The 17,077-nt window shown below is 34.2% G+C and overlaps 1 protein-coding gene across 3 annotated transcripts in view; it reads right to left on the bottom strand.

Annotated features, from left to right (window-relative positions):
• The window catches only part of syt7b (synaptotagmin VIIb), a 291,633-nt gene that overhangs the window by 91,351 nt on the left and 183,205 nt on the right, over positions 1 to 17,077 (bottom strand). Inside the window, exons 5-6 of one of the 3 annotated variants that reach the window (XM_087258665.1) lie at positions 11,861 to 12,007; positions 43 to 393 (exon numbers count right to left, since the gene is read on the bottom strand). In XM_087258665.1, the coding sequence (XP_087114791.1) occupies positions 43 to 393; positions 11,861 to 12,007 (498 nt within the window). 3 annotated transcript variants of the gene reach the window in all.

Below are 17,077 nucleotides of genomic sequence, written 5' to 3'. Positions count from 1 at the left end.
GAATAAAGTAAAAAACAGCATAAATTAGCATTTGATACTTACAGGAATGACTTGACGTCCATGCCTCTGGTCCGGATCTGTCCCATCATATGGTCCCAGCTTCCGGGATTGGAACGTGATCGCGCCCCTCCACCCGACCTGTAGCGGGTCGCCCCTGCCCCAGCCGGGCTACCACGCACCCCCCGCGGGCCCCCCCGGTGGCCCCCACCCCCGGGCCCAGTGTGAAGTTGGCCCAGGCTCTGGGAGGTGGCTGGGGGGTCGTTGGGGCCTGGCGGGGGCTGGTGGGTAAGGGGCTGCTGGAGGCTTTGCTGCCTGACCAGGGGCCTGGGGCGGGCTGCTGAGGACGGGATATGCTCCAAGGTGGAGGTGGTGGAAAGAGAGGGGTCCCCAAAACTGGCACCATATCATACGACAGGGGCCAAGTTGTGGGGCGAGGCGAAAAACGGGAAACAGGGACAGAAAGGAAGTCACAAGATACAGGGAAGAGAAGGTAGACACAATTAACGAAGACCAGGGAGACCGGAGAGGGTGAGGGAAGCCAGATATGAAGAGGCGACAGAATGAGGCAGAGAAACAAACAAGACCATAGAGTTGAGGGAGGGAACGGAGAAGACATTTTAAGACATCCATTGGGGGGACAAAGGCACGATGGGGGAATGAGGGAAGAAAAAGAAAGCATAGTTAGGCAGCAAAATTAGTACAATGTGTAGCATTCAGTTTACACATCACATTTGCCCATTTTCCACTGGCAGGATGATGGTGCAGATACTGGATACAATGGTATTTATTATCACAGAAAAATGTTTGCATATTAGTATAATGTACAGGCTGTAACTTTAAAAGAAACCTAGGATGTCTTAAAGACGGGGGATTTGAATATTAACATTGACTACATTTACATGGACATCAGTAATCGAACCATTTGCCCTAATCTGAATAAGACAATAATATGATTAAGGTGTTTACTTGAGCTGCTTTTTGAATGTTTCTTTCTTGATCCCGTTTTACATGTTATAGCACATATTGTAACTATTGTCATTTCGTCATCATGCTATCCACATTTCCTCCAGAGTTTCATGTAATTTTGGGTGTTTCATTTTTAATTTGTCAAATGTAAATGCAGTTTGGCACTTTCCCTTTCATTCAGGAACATTTAATGCATGCCCCCTGACAAACGAGACATTGGATGCAAGGAGCTGCTGGAAAATTGTAGTTTTAATGGAATTTGATACCGCACACCATATGGGAAAAATAAAACCTCCGCATTTTGTCATGCAGGTGTCTGTGGTCCTTTACTGACTCGGTAGGTGCAGAGAATAGTGTCTAACAGCTGTGTGTGTGTATAGACTATCCGGACGCAAAATCCGGCAAAAATCCTACATGTTGGTAATAGTTTGATCGTGGTGTTTACATGTCTGTACTACACTTCAATATTGCGACTAAAATAGGCATACTCCAAGTCTTAATTCGATTACTGTTTAGTTCAATTATGACTTTAGTCTAATTAAATTAATCAAAAAACACCATTTACATGGTAGACAACTAAATAGAGTATTGTCTTAATAGTATTAAAATCGAATTATTGGTGTCCATGTTAATGTGCTCATTGTAGTAAAGTTAAAACTTACAAATTTAAGATGGTACAAATTAAAACGTACACATTATTGTGAGTTTTTTAAAAGTAAAATTAAAGCAATGGGTTCTATACCCATGCAAAGCTTGAATTGCTAATAGTGTTAACATCTATAGTTCCTGAATTATGACACCCTGTTCAATTGACCTTGCAAAAATTGAGCTGATATACAGTAGCCAACATTTCAAGTGGACCAAAACAAGTTTGAATGGGTGTTGCTTAATATGTGTAAGACAACTTTGCTGACAGTTTTTGATCCACTTCAAATGTTGACCACTGCAGTGTAGTTTGAACATGGCATAACATTTGTCTCAAAACTAAGTTCCCAAGAAAGTCTAAGAGGAGGCTTGCAGTCTTTAGGAGTTACAGACCAGTGGCCACCATATGTGTGTGTTACTGTTAAGTCCACAATACCGTAGGGCATGGTCTCAAACTCAATTCCTCGAGGGCCACAGCTCTGCATAGTTTAGCTCCAACCATCTCCAACTCACACATGCTTAATAGTCTCTAGTAGTCTTGAACACCTTGGTTAGTTGGATCAGCTGTGTTTAATTAGGGCTGGAGCAAAACTGTGCAGAGCTGCGGCTCTCCAGGAATCCAGTTTGAGACCTATACCGTAGGTGTCTTATTTATTATTTTAGCATTCAAAAGGGTTCACATAAGCACCTATGTTGTGGCAACTATGTGCCTTCAATACAAACTTTCAGGAGTTTAGGATACAGTTTGGAAAAGGGCTCAAATCTTGTAAAGAAAGTACAATGTTGGGTTTCTCCAGAATGGGCACATGCACCATTTCAGTGGAAAAGGGGCAATCGTTTCATTTGCGGCTTAGCCTGACTAATGCTGGGTTCACACCAAAAGTGAAATTAATTATTTGCGCAAGCACATTACATACAAAGAATATGCAAATGCACAAATATAGGCAAATTTCACTTGGGTGGTACGAATGATGTAGAATGCATGACACATTTTTGCCATGAACGTGCAGAAATTACCTTAAGCATGTCTTCTGTGCAGGTTCAAATTCATGTAGAGTGAGAAATCATTGTTTGGTGTGAAACCAGCATAAGGCACAAGTCTGGTAAAACCAACTTCATCCCGCTTAAGATCTATGTCTATGATATTTTAATTAAATAACATCCCAATTCTATCCACTCACCCCCTCCCAGCAACATCCTTTTGCTCTGCATCATGTCTAATCAGTATAAAGTCCCGCTGAGCTGTTCTGTCTGATGCTTATGCTCTACTGAAGGATTTACTACACCAGGGTTAAGTGCCACACACCCCTATGGGCGACCCGGTGCTGTAATTCTTGCAAGGTACTCAAAGGAGGCATCCCTGGTGAGAGTATTTGGGAAGGGAATGAATGTCAGCAATAACTCAGATTCTGCCAGTACACGTTTCATACACTTGTCAAGGTTGCGAAAGGAACGGCGGCACGTTAATGGACGTGAATTGATGTGGATGAGTTAAATGAAGAAGTTACTACTGTAGAGACTGTGACTGTCTTCTGAACGTTACGATGGAGAGCTAGTATGATTATTAGAGATGGTGAGTATAGGCATTTCTTGCTGTATCGCTTGCCATGATTTAATCAAGTAGGACGTGTTCTTGAATCAACAGTGTTATAATCACCCCATCCCTACATGCAATTTCAAGGCAATGCATAACTACTTGACAATTGTTTGCTACTTCACAATGTATTTTTAATTTAATTTGTATGTTTTCATACAGTCTGCTTAGAGTCTCCATTAGGAAGGTATAGGACTAGGGTTAGAGAACTTACAGTGCGATACATGCTTTCTTTGATCTAAAAATGTGTTTATTTGTAAAAATACAATAACATTTTCTCCAATAAAAGCCATATAGATCTTTTCACATGACTCATGTTTGACGTTCAACCCAGGCTCAGTGGAAATATATGCCTCAGCCTTCATTTTTGCAATAAAATACGCTGCACCGGGTACGTTTTGCTGCCAGTTTAAGGTAACAAATCAACTAGAGCGCGCTGTCTATATTTTTGCATATATGAAATACGTTATTTGGGGTGCATTCTGTTTTCAAATACACACCCTTCTTGTACACATCCATGGGAAGACAGTGCTGTACAAATCAGCGAACCACTTACCTTATCCATTTCCTAAACCCAACCAATAGTGTTTTCAAAAGCGAAACGTAAAATAGTGGAAAAGTGCACTGCTAACACAAAGTTTACTTTGAATTTAAATTGTTTTTCCTGTTTTTTTTGGAACTGTGCTTCACTGGACTCAAACTCGAGCACACTGCATCACTAGTATAACACTCTACGGCTGCATTTACACTGCAGATCCTGATATTCAATTCCGATTTTTTAACTGTATCTGATTTTTTTGATGACCTGCTTGCATCATCTTTTAAAAGTGACTTGTATCTGATCGTCTGAATTTACACAGCACATGGCAAAGGCGCAATGACCAGAAAAAAAAGAGTGAGCGCTGACTAACAGCTGATAATTAAAAAGTGCTCTTTTCTCTATTCCTGTATGAAATCTGTTCGCAGCTTTTGACAAGATGTTTCACCATAGATTATGACAGAAAGATTCTCATTTGTCCATCTTCTTTTGATATATATATGCTTTTTAAAAAACCTTTAGGCATCTTAATGTAATGTCCATGGCGTGATTTATGCACGTGATGTATGCACTAGTTTTATATTAGTTTATGGTTACGTGGCGGACATTGGGTTCTCTCGCTCTCGTTAACATGCTAAAAATACCTGTGCTATATGACAATATAAAAGCTTTTTAAGTCCTTGTGTATGAGATTTAAGGTTTGGGACTCTGCTGAAGTCTGTTCGGAAAAGAAAGAGTCAGACTTTACATCATTCGCTACACTGAAAAAAAAATATTTAGAGATGATTTCTTGGATTTACTTCATTATTTTTTTACATTAAGTGGTTGTAAACTATTTATTTATGTTGAATTTAAACAAACAAATTAAGTTGAACATTGTTAAATTAAATTCAACACAAATAAATTGTTTTCAACAGTTCTACATGCAACACTTTTTTTTCAGCGTATGGTTTTTAATGACGTGCGATTCGCAATGACAGGTGAAAATTCGATCTTACACTGCAGACACGAGGACACAGATCCGATTAATATTGGATAAATTTCCACATATGAACAAGGCCTGAATCTGATTTGAGAAAATCGGAATCCATGTGATTTGTTCCTGCTTACATGTACGTGGGCCATATCCCATCTGTGCCACATGGGAGAAATAAAATCGGAAATGAGTCACTTGAACAGTGCAGTGTAAATGCAGCCAACAAGACAAACCACCAGCAAACTCGCCACACCAAAAAGTCGTCCATATGGAGATAGATACTGTAGGTGATGCAAATGTGCTGGATTACAAATCATAGACGCTGTTAAGGTGTTTTGTGGTACATGTTTGGTGTTGTAAAACTAACATGTCCCTGTAACTATCATTAATATAAAAAAATCAAGTTTTCAGTGTCATATTGACCCTAGTGTTCATTTTTACCTAGAATCAGTGCTTTATTTGTGAACAGATCGGGGTAATGGATCCTGCAAGTTACCCGAGGATGGAGAATTGTCGCGCACAAAACTGGAGAGCGGGGTGGGGTGTGTGTGTTGGGGGGGGGATTGGAGGTTGGTGGTTGGTGCGGTGGATGACGGAGGGCACAGCAAGGGTGTCGCGGACGAAAGTGAAGAGGGTTGGGAAGAAAGTGAAAGTGAACAGTGGATGGGGGAGGAGGGCGGTCAGTAAAATGAGGTGCCGAATTAGATTTCAGAGCTGCCAGATTCGTAGTGTTCCAGCACAAATTATGCCCTGCCTAGAATCTGTAGTCAAACATTTTGCGGTTTCACAAGAAATGTCGGCTGAAGCATGTATTTTTAATAAGTCTGTGTTACAAATTCCAACTTAAGAACTGAAGACACATCGTGCAAAAGTAAAGTGCTCTTACAAAAGTTTTCAAATATGAAAATATTTTATTTATTTATTCATTTATTTATTTTTTGCTGGCCTGATCATATAATTACCAACAGTAGACATTTTAACCTCTTCCTAATCAATCACACTTGAATAGACTCATCAGAACATTAGAAGAGACTCAGAAACCTGAAGTGAATGGGTTAGATAAGGGAGACATCCAAAATATGTACTGTCGGTGTGCCTCCAGGAACAGGGTTGGGAAACACTGTACTATACCATATTCTGAGACTTGAGAGTAAAACAGTACAATGCTAACACGTTAAAATATAGTCATATAATGCTTGTGTTGAGAAGTGAGTCATGTGAAAGCATCTTAAGCTCAAAATCTGATTGGCTTACAATACATATAAATTTACTTCCATAAGTTCACCAAGGGTGTCAGTCCATGCACACGTCCTATTGTAAATCACGTTTCAATGCCACAGGCATATTGTGACGACACTCTTTGCACACATGCCTGTTAGATAAAAACCATTTCATACATCCATCCATACATAGAGTATATAGATGTATGTAATGCAGTACATCACCCTGCACTTACTGCCATTATGCAGCTTGAGCTGTCATTAAGCAACTTACATTCCCCCATCTACTTGTTTTCACATCTCTGCTTCAGTTCTGTGTGTTATAAATAGGTTTAGAAAGCAAGAAAGAAAAAGAAATGTGTGTGTGTGTGCGTGTGTGGGCTGCGGACTTAGTCGAAACAATGATCAAAGCAAAAAGACGGAGAAGCAAAAGAAAGCGTCAACGAATGAAGATACATACACCACTCCAAATGAAGTTTCGCTGTTTTCTGAGAATAGAAAAAATTAAAGGTCTTTTCCTCATTGGATTCATTTAGCCTCTAACCCGCGCCAGACAAAGAACACTGTGTGAAATGTGACATTAAATTACAACACGCTTTGTTACAGACCAGGCTCACAAAATGAATTTAAGGCAATTATGGGCCAGCGCTTCTTTAAATATTTAGTGGCTATTTGAGAAATCGTGCATCAAATTACAGATACTTCTGCCACAGCCCCTGTATCGCAGCAGCTATTTCCCTTTGCAAATATACTGTATAAAGTATCTCATCCTTTCAGGGATTGATACTCACCTCAAAATTGTAAGGCAACAAGCTTCAGGACATATGGTTGTCTTACACTTTTCAGGTGAGTCAACTTTCTTTACAGTGCACTTGCTATTTTCATCTAAAAGAATTAGTTCAAATAATATATACATATATATTGTCACACTTTGGATGACATAAATAAAATAAAATATTATAAAAAATGTAAAATTTATTTTAAAATGTAATATTTTTGTATTTAGATATAATTGATTTAGTAGATGAAAAATGCTTAAAATAAAACACATTAAAATAAAACATTACTTTTGAAAATATTTTTAAATTTGAATAATCAAAAATGAAAATATTTATTATTTGAAAAATTATTTCATTCTAAAGTCAAACAATATGGAAAAACAAGTGTGTGATTAAACAAGTTTTATTTTGCTGTGAACTAAATTGTACATTAAATATACTGAAGCTTCTGTCATAGCCTCTGTCGGAGCAGCAATTCCACATAACACATTTATAAAGGATTTCATCCTTTCAGGGCTTGCTAAAACTTGGTACTTAGTACTTTTTAGACTTATATAAAATGATTATTTCAATAAAAAACAATAATAAAATAAAATGCTGTCAAAATGATCTCAACATGTACTTACAAATTACTTATAAATTAAATATACTTATAAATTAAATATACTTATGTATATATATATATATATATATATATATATATATATATATATATATATATATATATATATATATATATATATATATATATATATATATATATATATATATATATATATATGTATATATACTTATAAATTATTTAAATTGAATTTAATTAAAATATATTTTAAAAATTAATTATTTTTATATAAATTTAATTTAATTGACAGATATGCTAAAAATAAAACATATCTAAATAAGATAATAAAAGCAAATAATATATTTTCAAATATTTTCAATGTGACTTAAATATTTTAATCAATAAGAAAAAAATATAATCCTTTTATAACTAAAATGATTAGTTCAATAAAAATAACATATAAATAAAATGATAATAAAATATTGTCAAACACTTTAGATGACATCTAAATTAAATTAAAAGTAAAAAATAAAAATACAATTTTTATAAAATATATACAAAATAAAATTAAAAATTAAAAAGTATATTTAAAAAAATGTAAATATCATTTAAATTTCATAGAATGAACAGAGGATAAATGCTTAAAAATATATATTAAAATATTTAATATATTAAAATAAAACAAACAATATACTTTATGTGACTTAAATATTTTAAGTAATAAATAAATAAATTCTGAAAAAAAAATTATATTTTGGTGTAAACTATTCCTCCAACCGTCCTCTTTCTCTGACCTTAATATATCCATTTTGGAAAGAAAAAATGAATCTCTATTGCACCTGTCTAGAAAAATAAAATAAAAATTCATTCTCTGGATGACTCTCAACGCAATCCTAACAAACAGGTGCACTTTCTTCTGCTCTTCAATACAAACACAGCTTGAAGGAGAAGTGCTGGTGATCCTCAGATCCTCCAGCAAATCCTTCAGCTTTACAGAAACCTGTAGCTGCTTGTTATTACAGACGGCTGGCCGGCCGGCAATAAGCCTGATGGAGAATGTGTGTAAGATGGCAGAAGGAGGAGGAGCAGAGAGATATGAGGGGAAGGGTCGCAACTCTTTCCCAACCAAAAATAGAAACCAATTATAGGTTGAAGATGGGAGTGAACGGAAACATGGAATTGGAGACGGTAAAGAGCTCTGAGAACCAAAAGAGACACGACTAATGAAAACATGAACCAATGATGCAATATTATTATTTTAAAATATGTGGGGTTCTAATAAATAGTAAAACCTAGTTGATGCACTGTAAAAATGGTTCATTGGATTTTTTACATTTTAAGCTAAATTATGAATAAATTGTAAAAATAAAAGTTATGAAATACATAATATATTTTTCTTATTTATTTAAAAATGTCTTTAAAATTTGTATTTAAATTTAATTTAATTAGCAAATGAGAAATGGCTAAATAATATTGAGAAATAAAGACATCAAAATGTGAGATGATTATAATTTTTTTTTTAAACATGAGGGTTTTAATAAACAGTAAAACCTACTTAATGCACTGAATATTATTGTGCATTGGATTTACACATTTTAAGGTAAATTATATATATATATATATATATATATATATATATATATATATATATATATATATATATATATATATATATATAAAAAATATATATATATATATATACAAATAAAAATAATTTAAAAATCATAAAAAAATCTAAATAAAAAATAAAAAAAATATATAAAAAATTATTTAAAAATGACATTTAAAATTTGTATTTAAATGTAATTGAATTAGCAGATAAGAAAATGCCTAAAATAATATCTATCAGAATGCTATATCATTTATTATTATTTTGTATATATGTGAGGGTTTTAATAAACAGTAAAACCTGCATTAAAAAAATCATACGATTTACTAATTCTTTTAAGGTAAATTAAAAAAATAAAATAGAAATACAAAATTGTAAAAATTAATTATATTACAAATCATAAAAATAAAAAAATGATTAAAAAATGAATAAAAATAAATATTAAAATGTAATTTAAAATTTGCTCTAAATTTCATTGAATTAAGGGGATATGTCTAAAATAATAATAATATAAATACAATATAATGTAATATAATATAATAAAATAAATATATATATATATATATATATATCAGAATGCAATATTTATTTATTTTAATATGTGCTCTGAAAAAAAAACTTTCATTTTTTAAGGTAACATTTTTTGCAAACAGTTTATATGGGCTGAATTTAAACAAACAAATTAAGTTGAACATTACTCAACGTGAATCGAGTCAAGTGCAGCACTTGGGTTAAAAATGAAATCAACTCAAATAAAACCAAGTTCCCTTACAAATCATGTTTGTGTGTGTGCACGCGCACACTTGTTGCACTATACTATATAAACTGAAAATTCTGTATATATTTCTGTTTATTATACAGGTAAAAACTACTACAGAATATTTTTAGCTGTATCATGTCCATTAAAGTACGTCAATTATCATATACAATGCCTGTTGTGAACACGTGAGAAGAACACTGTAAACGCTTCACTTTTATTTGCACAGGACTGCATATATTAAATACACTGTAAAAAATGTTGTTCCAAATCTAAAAAATATAACAACTTATACTCTCCAGGTAATCAATGCTTGATTGTGATTGGCTGATGAACATTCAAAGGTGTGCAGTTATTTAAACGGACAGCTAAAGTACAATTCAGGGCATGGCTTGGTCTCTGTACAGCTTCTAATCTCTACGCTGAATTTTATTTAGTTATTTCTAATGACACAAGCTACAAAAGAATAAACCAAAAGGGTTTGGCAGAGACGTGTCAGAAACTACACACAGATGAGCTGTTTGAGGACAAAACTTGAAATGCAACATCTGAGCAGTGTCTTAATTTACAGTTGAAGTCAGAGTTATAAGCTCTCTTGAATTATTAGCCCCCCTGTACTGTATATTTGTTCCACAGTTTCTGTTTAAAGGAGAGAAGATTTTTCAACACATTTCTAATCATAATAGTTTTGATAACTCATCTCTAATAACTGATTTCTTTTATCTTTGCCATGATGACAGTAAATAATATTTGACTAGATATTTTTCTAAATACTATTCAGCTTAAAGTGACATTTAAATGCTTAACTAGGTTAATTAGGCAAGTCATGGTAATTAGGCAAGTCATTGTATGATGATGGCTTGTTCTGTAGACTATCGGAAACAATCCTGCTTCGGGGGCCGATCGCATCGATCGCGCTTTATGGATTGAGAGGCACCTTTTTAAATGGTTTACTAATGGCCGCAAGTCTTTTTCATGCTGTTTATGCGCCCTGCACGCCTTGCGTTTTTGCCCTTGAAAAAATGTCAACTCTGAGTGGAAAAAGCACGTTACGTCAGTCGTCTCAGTTTCATTCTCCAATCAAAGGAAAGCAGAGGCGGGGTATCGTTTGTGTTGTCAAGACAACAACAGAGACTTTTGAAGATGGAGGAGAGACTTGTGGTTGCTTTGGTTATCCAGAGTAGTATGACTTCACAAATCTTGAATATCACAATATTGTTGCTTACTAAAATTATATTAATATCAACAGTAATAATAATAATAATAATAATAATAATAATAATAATAATTATTATTATTCCTTACATACATATATATAGCGCTTTTCTGGGCACTCAAAGTGCTTTACTCATAGCGGGGAATCTCCTCATTCACCACCAGTGTGCAGCATCCACCTGGATGACGCGATGGCAGCCATTTTGCACTAGACCGCACATCACACACCAGCTGATTGGTGGAGGGGAGACAGAGTGATGAAGCCAATTATGATATGGGGAGGGTTAGGAGGCCATGATGGAGAGAGACCAGTGGGCAAATTTAGCCAGGATGCCGGGGTGAAACCCCTACTCTTTTTTGAAGGACATCCTGGGATTTTTAACGACCACAGAGAGTCGGGACCTCGGTTTAACGTCTCATCAGAAAGACGGAGTAGCACTCTCGAACAATACCCAGCTGATCCAAACTTTGCCTAGCGACATAAAAAAGTGCACCGCACTTCTTTTTTCTTGTCAACAAAAAGGCAGTGTGGTGCGCTTCCTGTTTTTGAAACGTAAATGCGTGTTCGGTATGATCGGCCCTTAAGGGGGTTAATAATATTGACCTTAAAACGGTTTTGCTTTTTATTCTAGCTGAAATAAAATAAATATGATTTTCTCCAGAAGAAAAAAATATTATAAAAAAACTGTAAATATTTCTTTGCTCCATTAAATATCACTTAAAAAATCTTAGAAAAATAATAATTTCACAGAAGAGCTAATTATTTTGACTTCAACTGTAAGAGGAATAACTCACTTCAGTCCATTGAAAACCAGGGATGATCATATAGTCGCCACGCAAAAAGGAAAATTACACATTTTCCTAGTTCCATCATGTCCATTAAAGTCTTTAATTTGTCCTACACAATACTCCCCCCCCATTCTCTACACAATCTCTAACGCTCAAGCTTTCCTGGTTACTGTCTGAAAGGGAAAGTAAGAGCTGTCCTAGGACACTCACTTGCTGGGCCTCAAGCTGCCGGAGTGCAGGTGGCTCTGGAGGGTTTGCCACCTCCCGGATCTGCTGGTGCCTGCGCCTATACAGCTGTCACTACGACTGGGACCCCCCACTGCCCCCCCACCCGCCTCCCCTTTCTCCAGAGAGCCGCTGAAAGAGGGAACACAGTGATCAGGAACATGGGACACACACACACACACACACACACACACACACACACACACACACACACACACACACACACACACACACACACACACACACACACACACACACACACACACACACACACACACACACACAAACACTCACACATTTACACATTTTCACACAACTCCAGACACAGGCAGAACCAATCCAGTGTGGTCCACCGGGGTCCACCAGGGATTATGAGCCCCTTTCACACATTAAAGGGGATAAATTACAGTCAAATTATGGGATCAATGTTTTGTGGAAAATACAGAAAAGTTGCACTGTTCCACACGAGCAATGGTGTCTTTTTGTTTACGAAATTTTTTTTTTTTTAATTTTTCACATTTTTCGAGTGCCTTGGACTGATTCTTGTTGTTGTTTTGATGAATCCCTTACCCAAACAGCACACGACCAAAGATTTGAGTTACCCCAGAGCGCTTTTTTTTGTTTGTTTTTTTCTGGATTAATATTGTAGCAGCTCTTTTTTCCTTATTACAAGTGGTGTTTCTCTTTTAATGCATCGATCTGCAGGTTATTTACTGCATTAACACATCCTTGAGTTTGCAAAATCTGAGCTTTTCAGTTTAAAAGTAAATCAGGTTTAATGGCAAGAGTTTCTGTAGGGATGACAGTAACAATGTTAATTATGTGCCACTGCTAATAGAAAACCCTTATTTTTTTACTTCCACATCAGTTTTCAGTGTTTTGATTCGGATGATTTATACATTTAATGCATATCGCCAAAAATAATGAACAATATTTAAAGACTGTAGAACATTTAAACATTCTGCATTGTTGGATTACTTCTGAAACACTTGATAGAGCTGAAATTTTAAATGAAAATGGACAAAATAGGTTAGCAGTTAACATTAGCAAGGTCATGGTCAGATATATTTAATATAAACAAGATTAAGCCAGAAAATCTAGCAAATATTGTTGTGTTCTTTTGACCCGTGTGTCTTTCGTCCTTGCTGATGGCGTCAAAGGTAACAATGTGCAGCTTTTGTTTAAAGTTATACTGAAGTTGTCCTACACACTCAGCAGTTATTATTATGGATTAGTACAACACGAGAGCGTTGATGAAGGTATTAAAGCATGTGCTTGTTCGTTGTAGAAATTTGTAATAGTGGCAACAAATACTAATTTGTGCATCTCCCGACTCCCGTGTGCTGCCATGCTGACGTTGTAGATAGTGTATTCTGGGAACTTTTCTTAGCCCTTGGTTTCGAGTGTGGTCCTGAAAAATCTCAGTTTTAAAGGCCTATCTGGGCCTTCCCTTTCGTTCTACGCCTTCAAGCTAAAGAGAATTGGGACACCCCTACCCCTTCATGTGAACGCACAAAACGAAGGGCAAGGTTAAGGGGTAGAATTGGGATTGGGCCTAATTCTGATTGCCCACCAATACTTTTATTGTCCATAAGGTTAAAAAAAATAGCTTTGAAAGTGAATGTTCATTTGTGCCATTATAGTTTGTGCAGTGCTCTTGTTTTAATTTTAGCTTTTTTATTTTAATTTAATTAACAATTAATCAGTAAAGACAGTACTGTATGTGTGAAAGGGGCTATGGATGTTCAATTGGTACATCCTTTTGCAATGTCACACACACTTGATAAAAGTAATATTGATGTGTTCTGCTGTCCCAGCAGGACCCTGAATAAAAACCACAGCAGGAACTTGATTAAAAGATCAATTTTACTTGGTCTAAAAGAAAGTCAAAATAACATATGGCTCAGTGATTCTCCAATCCTCTAGATTTACTTTATATAAGCTGCTTTATTGGCATGGTTCAATGTTCATTGCACTAAAAAAAGGGTGTTTGATGTTTATTTAATCTACTTATTTAAAATAAGCTGAAACAACACTATTCTTGAGGTTTTTTGGGGGCCAACTTGACTGTATTATGTTTAGTCCACTTTAATTTGTAAAAACTAATAAGTTAACTTAATTCCTTAACGTTGCCCCAACATGAATCAATTGAGTGGAACCCAGCATTTGTTACAGTGTGAGTAACCTCAATGTGACCTTTCCATTACAAAAGTTTTTATAGACCATTTCAATGTGGTGATGTCATTGGCACATGAACATATTCTGCTTTTTATCAAACTATTTTAGAACTGTAACAAGAGGCAATTCAGGCATAACTTCATGTTAAAACAGCTGCCATAACATTATTGATCATTATGTGGCTCTTTTTGGATTCTTGAAAGCTATATAAATTAAAAATTGTAAAACAGGAAATATGTTGGGACCATGGTTTTTGTTTACATCCGTCAACATGGTCTATTCACTTAAAAAAAGTGAATTTAAAATATGAAAATGTTCTTTACACTTAAAAAACAAGGTTGCTTTTGGAAGTGTTCACTGAAAGATTCAAGGAACCAAATATGACATCTACATCCGCAAGAAAAATCTTATTTTTTAAAAATAATTTTTAAGACTGCAGGGCTGCACAGTTTGGCCTTGAGTGATTATTATAGCTTGAAGCTGCAATTTAATCAAGCGAGAAAACAGTTTCAAGTGTTTTAGCTGCTTAAAAAAACAAACAACAACAACAAAAAAAACATGTTAAATCATCCACCAAATGATTTCAATCTTACAGTAGATGCTTTAGGAACTCTCATCTATCTTTCGGCCAATCTAATAGGATATCTGTCCATCTAAAATGATAATTGTTAAGGTTGGATATAGGAATTGATCATTTTAGGATGACGGTGACGTTGTGGCTCAGTGGTTAGCACTGTCACCAGCAAGAAGGTCGTTGATTTGAGTCCCGACTGGGTCAGTTGACATTTTTGTGTGGAGTTTGCAAGCGTGGAAAAAAAATTGGGCAGAGACAAAACTATTTGAAAATCTGGAATTCAAGGGTTAAATCTAAATATTAACAAAATCAACTTGAAATCTGTCTGAATAAAGTTCTTAGCAATGAGCATTACTAATCAAAAATAGAGTTTGTATTTATTTACAGTAGAATATCTACATTTTCACGGAACAGAATCTTTACTTAATATTTAAATGATTTTTGCATAAAAAGCTCACATTAACCCATACAATGTATTTTTGACTATTGAAACTGTATGACTATAATATTTGAATCACAAATTAACCACAAATATTATAAAAACGAAATTAAAAGTTCAAAAAAATATTGAATTATATATATAATATAAATAATAAATAATAATATATAATAAATAATATTGAAGTGCAATAGATTGTAGTCATCTTGTTTATTTTTGTTTAAGTGTATTATCTATTTAACCACACAAGCTGTTTATAGTGGCACGGTGGCTCAGTGGTTAGCACTGTTGTCTCACAGCAAGAAGGTTGCTGGTTCGAATTCTGGCTGGGTTAGTTGGCATTACTGTGTGGAGTTTGCTTGTTCTCCCCATGTTTGCATGGTTTTCCTCCGGGTGCCCCGTTTTCCCCACAGTCCAAAGACATGCGTTATAGGTGAATTCTATGAACTAAATTGTCTCTAGAGTGTGTGTGTTTGTGTGTGTGTGTGTGTGTGTGTGTGAGAATGTGTGTGTGAATGAGTGTGTATGGCTGTATACCAATCACGGGTTGCAGCTGGAAGGGCATCTGCTGCGTAAAACATATGCCGAAATAGTTGGTGGTTCATTCTGCTGTGGCGACCTCTGAAATAGAGACTAAGCCGAAGGAACATGAATGAGTAAATGAGCTGTTTATGAATATTTCTTGCAACTATGGTTTTGTCGAACAATAAATTATGTGATGTTCAGATAAACAAATATCTTTAAACAGATCAGACAGAAAGACCAGTTTTGGATGGTTTAAAATGTTTTTTTTTCTTCTAGTAAAAAACTAAATCCCAAGCAGCACTGGGTTTCATTCAGTGCACATTAGTTGAGCTGAAGGAGAGACGAGGAGAACTTCAGAGTGAAGAGTAATTCATTTCTATCATCAGCAGAGCGTGATTAATACACAACTTCATTTACAGGCAAAAAGTCTCCATGCCATTTTTGCAGAGCACTGCCTAACATGAGAATTGCTGCTTCAACAAGATATTTGTCAAAATATTAGAAAAATTATTAGGCCAAACTTTTTAGCAAGTTGTGCAGCCCTTATGATAGTCAAATAAATTTTGCACTATTTATTAAATGTTTGAGCACAGTAAAATATTAATTTAATGAATGCATATATTTACAAGGATGTGTTAAACATTAAGTATTGAAATAAGTGTAGTTATTTTTAGATTAATAATAATAATAATAATAATAATTATAATAATAGGGTTTTATATAATAATAATAATAATAATAATTAGAATTATAACACTCATATTAACTGCACTATTTATTAAATGTTTGAGCACAGTAAAATATTATTTTAATTAATGCATATATTTATTTACAAGGATGTGTTAAACATTAAGTATTGAAATAATTGTAAATATTTTTGGATATTATAATTATTATTTATATTATGATAATAATTATTTTTATTATTATTATTATTATTATTATTATCATTATCACTATTATTATTATTATTATTATCGTTTTAATAATAATGATAGTAATAACAATAATAATAATATGGTTAAATATAATAATAATAATAATAATAATAATAATAATAATAATAATAATAATAATAATAATAATAATTATTATTATTATTATTATTATTATTATACCACTCATTATACCATTAATAATACGAAGAAAAAGAAAAAGAAGATGAAGAAGAAGAAAAATATTACATAAAAATCTACTTTAAATTAAATTTGTAATAATATGTAAAAATACTTTTATTCATTAAAGATTTTTTATTTTTGTAATATTGTTATAATAATCAGAAGCAAATCAGCATATTAAGCAACAAATCAGCATATTAGTATGCTGCACATATTGGCTTTGCAACACAGGAATATTACATATATATTAAAACTGAAAAACTGTTTTTGATTATTATACATTTTAAAACAGTGCTTCTTCCAAAAAGCAGTATTACAGAATCAATAACTTACAAAATAACATTCATTCAGACATATCAGTCATTTCT

Source organism: Danio rerio, chromosome 7, assembly GCF_052040795.2.
Source record: "Danio rerio strain M-AB ecotype USA chromosome 7, GRCz13ab, whole genome shotgun sequence".
Taxonomy (NCBI): Eukaryota; Metazoa; Chordata; class Actinopteri; order Cypriniformes; family Danionidae; genus Danio; species Danio rerio.
The sequence above is the reverse complement of the archived record's forward strand: the minus strand, read 5'-3'. Positions and strand labels throughout refer to the sequence as shown.